This window comes from Rana temporaria, chromosome 4 (assembly GCF_905171775.1).
Source record: "Rana temporaria chromosome 4, aRanTem1.1, whole genome shotgun sequence".
In the NCBI taxonomy this organism is placed as follows: domain Eukaryota; kingdom Metazoa; phylum Chordata; class Amphibia; order Anura; family Ranidae; genus Rana; species Rana temporaria.
The window spans coordinates 169,464,015-169,470,014 of NC_053492.1; the positions used below are offsets into that span (position 1 = coordinate 169,464,015).

The window sequence follows — 6,000 nt, forward strand, 5'->3', positions numbered from 1 at the left end:
ACGAGTCCTACTGCCATGATGACAGATGGGACTTGTAGTCTTTCCATTTATAGATCCTTGTGAATGAATCTGTGATTGGATGAAGTGGTTGTGTGGGCGGAGCCACCTAATGCTCAAAAATCTGCAGGAGACTCCGGGAAGATGCACCCTACAATTCTGTTAATGGTGGGGGTTAGGGAATATTACCATGTTTCATGTTACACCTTTAAATATGGGTAGAACATAAAAAATGGTCAGAAAGATAAACCAGATTTTTAAGGAATCATTTCCATGTCAACACCAACTATCCTGAAAAAAAGAAACCAATGCTTTTATTATTTAGATGTGTGATGAAATTGAGGCATGCAGATATGCCTGTATGACTGTTTCAAAAAGGCTGCACTGTGATTAGTACCGCCTGTAACTCAGGTCACTGATAACTGCTAGCGAGTTAATGGATTCCTCAGTCTGTTTGAATGTATTTTAGCAAATTTTATTCCACCCACATGATAAATGGATTGAAATAGCTTCACTGGAACCTCTTTGTTGGTTTGATAATTTCCCTGAGAAATATGCTCACTAGGACTTCATTTGTAAAACTTCTAAGATGACTGACTTTGTAAGGCACATCTTACTCTCAAAGTAGAGTGAATATATATTTAACACTTGAATGTTAAACATGAATAAGTAAGTGCAATGTATTCCCTTCGGTGCATTAGTATTTAAATAAGTAACTATTGACTGACTCACTTTGCAGACAGATTCAATTTAAATGCTGTGACGTCGATTGAAGTCCATTTAAAACAGGTTATCAGTTTGTAGTTCACACTTTTCCTATTGCTAAATGTCTCATTTTTTTTTTCGTGTAGAGGGTTGCATGGAAAAAAAATTTAACCGGTTCACTCCTGATGAGCTACCGTGTTACACCGTCTTATATTTATTTTTCCTCCAGAAATCACACTATGGCTTATTTTCGGGGGATGTCTTATTTTTTTTAACGGCAAGTATGGTACAACAGTATGGTACAACAATCTACATTTATTCAACTATCCCCTGGTGTTTGTGTGGGGTGAGAGACTGTTGCTGGTCAGTGCTGGGGAGAAGCTTTACTTCTTCCCCTGAGTACAGAGTGTCCTTCTCCTCACTTCACTGAGGAGACTTTTTACTTTCACTTTCACCTGGGGAAGCCGACCTTACCGTATTTATGGGGCTGCCGACACCTCTCCGGTCACTTAGAGATACCGTGGAGCAGATAAGAAGGGCTGCACGACTTCTTTACAGCTCCTGAGCTCCGCACCAATACAGTACGCCTATCACGTCTTGTTTTCCCGCCCGCGCCGCTACGCATACGACACGCCATCACTACGTCTTATTTTCGGGGATTCGACACGCCATCGCTACGTCTTATTTTCGGGGGGATGTCTTATATTTCGATCTTGCGTCGAAATCCCGCTACGGCTTATTTTCGGAGTACGTCTTATTTTCGGGGAAACACGGTATTACAATCCCCACTAGCAGAATGGAGCGATCAGACGTAAGATTGACTTGTGTACAACCAGCTAGCCCATACATGGATCAAAAATCAACCAGTCCCTGCTGAACCGGACAAATTTCGATCCATCTATGGCCAGCTTTGGCCTAGTGTATGGTTGCAGCTTGCCTCTGGTCTAAAAACAAAGGCACAAATTATAAAAAAACATGTATGTCCCATCCATAACCATTAGATTGCCTTCTATATTAGAAGAATCATGGCTTGGTAAAACCCTGAAAATATCTGAATGACAACATTGATCCACTGCTGTTTAGATCTGAACTTAGTTTTAGTTATCGCTCTGTAAGGTCAAAATACAACTAGACTTGGCTTCAAAGCTAAAATCATTTTAAATGTTTCTAAAACAGAGACTAAAGTCTTCTATAAAAAGACCGCGAGCATGCAATGTCTTCTCTACAATAAAATGAATCTACCTGCCTGTTTGCAGTCTTCTTTATAATGTATGCCCAACTCAGTGCACATTCAGACACAAATCATGTTTGCCAGGATGACTGAACTTCTGCACATGCGCAGGAGTGATCTCATCCTGCGCTGGCCAATGAAGATGGCATCCAGAAGAAATAGGTAGAAGATGCTGGCAAGAGACTTTGCACCATTGAAGGAGAGGTAAGTCTTGCAATCTGTCTTGAAATCTGTCTGTTCTGCTGTATAGCATCCTAGTCCGATTCAGACTTGTACATGAAAATAAAGGCTCTGATTCTGATTTCCAATAGGACTAATTTGGTGCTTTTCTTTTCATGTAAAAAAAATGAGCACAGGAAAAAGTCTAAGGCCTAGATTCACGTACGGCCGATCAACGTTGCGCGGGCGTAGCGTACCGTATTTATGCTACGCCGCCGCAACTTAGAGAGGCAAGTGCTGTATTCACAAAGCACTTGCCTCCTAAGTTACAGCGGCGTAGCGTAAATGGTCCGGCGTAAGCGCACGTAATTCAAAGTAGGCTGTAGGGAGCGTGTTGTATTTAAATGAGGCTTGACCCCATGTAGATTATGGCCGAACGAACGGCGCATGCTCAGTATCACGTCGTATTTATGCCCAAAGATACCTCGGCTCAATGCCTGTGACGTGAACGTAATTGACGCACAGCCCTATTCGCGTACGACTTACGCAAACAACGTAAAAAGAGACGCTTGTTCCGACGTCCATACTTTGCATCTTTACGCCGGCGTATCTCTAATGTAAACGGCGTAACTAATTGCGACGGGCGCACGTACGTTCGTGAATCGGCGTATCTAGTCATTTGCATATTCTACGCCGAACTCCACCTAGCGGCCAGCGTAAATATGCACCCTAAGATACAACGGCGTAGGAGACTTACGCCGCTCGTATCTTAGCCTAATTTAAGCGTATCTGGTTTCCAGAATACGCTTAAATTTACAACGGCGCAGATTCGGACTTACGACGGCGTATCTACTGATACGCCCACGTAAGTCTCTGAGAATCTGGCCCTAAATCGGCACACAGAGCTGCAACTTAGCTTGGGTGCCCCCATAGTAAGCTGCTTGCTGTGGGGGAACTCAACAGGAGGGAGGGACCAGGAAAAGCGAAGAGGCACCCGAGAAGAGGAGGATCCGGGCTGTTTTGTGCAAATCCACTACACAGGGCAGGTAAGTATAACATGTTTATTATTTTTATAGAAAAAAAAAGCCTTTAAAATCACTTTCAGCTGAAAGAGAAGTAGCACAAGAAGTCAGTCAGTTGTACTAAATTACTCATGTGCTTACAAGGAACATGCAAGAAGGAGTAGAGAGTAGTGTAAATCCCTGAAATGGATGGTTAGAAAAACAAATCTTTTAGGTGGTAGAACAACTCATACATTTAGCTGTTGGATATGGGACCTTAGTTGTGGTCTAATGAACTATGAGTTGACTGTGCCAGTCTCTCTGTAAATGAATATCGTATTCTCTGAACCTTGATCGTACTGTCATGCATTTTTGTGTACATGAAATTTCTTCCAAACTGGGACTGAGAACATGAGTTGCATTATGTTGGATGAAATTAACGATGCACTGATATTATTTTCAGCATATATACTAGGCCTCGTGTGACAGAATGAACATGTTGGAAATAAGTGGTCCATTTGTTTGTAGCACCTCTACAGCCATGACCAACAGTTCCTAGCTGAGACTGCTCACAGAAATGTGTTGGCTGCCACAAAAATATACTGCCAGACAAAATTATCTGTAGTCTATATTGTGTTTTAAACCAATATCCATTATACTGTTTTTACTAACCCAAGTCTTTTCATTTTTCTTCTCTATAGCACTGAGTGCAATCATGGCCACCATATGGTACCCAGTGTCCACTCATAAAGAAACCACCATTGTGACTTTCGGATACTCCCTGTATGCTGGTTGGATTGGAGCAGCATTTTGTTTGTTTGGTGGGATCGTTATTGTCTGCTGTACAGGAGAGTCTCAAGCCTTCATGGAAAACCGTTTCTATTATTCATCCCAAGGGTCTGGTTCCCCAACCCACGCCAAGAGTGCCAATGTGTAAAAATGAAGTAGTCAGACAAATCTGACTCCCGTGAGCTGTCAGTATGACATTGTTTATGGACAATAATAACAAATGTGCCTTTATTTGCAGTATACGTGCCATAAAATGGTGATTGAGTATTATTTTCTTAATGGAAACCTGCATTATAACCATTGTCAGTATTACATGGTAGATTTCATGATACATGGATGAGAGCATCCAAGTCATCCAAAGCTGGAGGCTGTCATTACCCACATTCTGGAAGCAGTGCTAATGAAACAGAACAATATATCACAGTGAGGTGCTCCACCCAGAATTAGACCCACACCCAGAATTTGGTGAGTTGCAGTCTTCAGTGGTGGATGGAAATCTCAGTGATGCCAGGTAATAGGTGTCCTTAAATGCATGGAAGTCCACCTTCTTCACCTCTTTGGCAACTATTGTAAATCAACAAAAATAAACCTAATTAAAATGTTAAGTTATTAAATGACACTAGAATTAAATAATATGTACTACCTACAATGCACTGAAAATGTTCAAGCTGTTTTTCATTTGTGTTTACTGCTGTTCACCATTGACTGCACAGTGCTTGAGGAGAGACAACATTTCATCTGTCTAGATTTCCTCAATGTGCTAAGCAACAGTTGAACATTACTCAGCGGGTTTCATTATGTAACCATATGGGCGTAAGACATTGAATAAATACTTTTCATGACGTCAGTTATAATATTGTGCAGCCTTACAGTATCACAATTGCTAGAATGGTGAAAAAGGGAGGGTTTGTGCATACTTATTTCTCAACTTTATTGGTGCTTACTATTGGATGCTCTTGGTATTCCAATAACTATATTTTTTGTACTTCTTATATATCACCATGACATCCAGTTTTCTACTGCTGTTATACTTTGAATTAATAAAAATTCCATAATGTGTTCTTTTTCTCACTTTTTATACAGTACTAGTATTTAAAACAACATTTTGTAAGATTGTATTAGTATATTTTGTTTAAATTATTCAAGAAATACACATACTTTAATAACCGTCTTACAAGTTAATTAATCAGTAAATATTTAAAGTAAAACAATTTCTAACGTGTATGCATAATGGTCCTCCGTGTTTTATAGTGCATAGTGTATGAGCAATTCATACTGAAAACTTTGTAGGCACCGTTTTCTCTTGTGGTTTGCTGATGGGATGCTAGACTGAAATACAAGATCATATAGAAATAGGCATTCCTTTTGCAGCCAGCTGTCCATATAAAATTCTGTCTGTCTATCACATCAGAGAACTATAGGAGCTGCTTGATAGCCTATTGCAGATGCTAGGAGGTATTGTATGTATGCAGCCTTAGTGATCTTGGCATTATGCATTGTGAAAACTGTAAGTCAAGGAAAATGTTGCTGTAATAAATGATTTTTCAAGTAAACATAAGAATGTTGTTGGCAATTTATTTTGACCTCTTCTTTACATTTAATGTAAGTTAAATAAACTTATGCCATGTTACTTTCCCTTCTTAAGAGAAAAACAGAGAGCGGGAGGCAGCACAGTACTGCATGTAGGGTGGGAGCGGCCTTAGTTAAGCTTTCAAGTTAACCAGCAGGTGATTGGTTGCTAGGGTGCTAGGTATTACAAAACACTACTGTAGGGTGGGCACTGATATGGGGGAGCAGAGGACACTACAGTGGGGGGGGGGGTGATGTGAAGGTGTGAAGGGGGCAGAGAACACAGATATGGGTGGGGGAGGCAAAGTGACAGAGAACACTAAAATGGGGTGGGGGGAGATGTTAAGTGTGAAGGGGGCAGAGGACACTACTGTGGGAGTGGGCAAAGGACACTACTGTGGGGGTGGGCAAAGGACACTACTGTGGGGGTGGGCAAAGGACACTACTGTGGGGTGGCAGTGTACATTGCTGTGGGGGGTGATGTGAAGAGGGGCAAAAGATACTACTGTGACACACCATGTCTATCACACTGCCTTTTTTTGGGGGGCT

General features: G+C 41.2%; 1 protein-coding gene across 1 annotated transcript in view; it reads left to right on the forward strand.

The window, feature by feature from the left end:
* CLDN11 (claudin 11) overlaps positions 1-5,440 on the forward strand; it is a 63,263-nt gene extending 57,823 nt beyond the window's left edge. The window contains exon 3 of the mRNA XM_040349334.1: positions 3,795-5,440. Coding sequence (XP_040205268.1) covers positions 3,795-4,030 — 236 coding nt within the window. The 3' untranslated portion in view covers positions 4,031-5,440. The remainder of the gene's footprint in view (positions 1-3,794) is intronic.
* Positions 5,441-6,000: the final 560 nt, after the last annotated feature.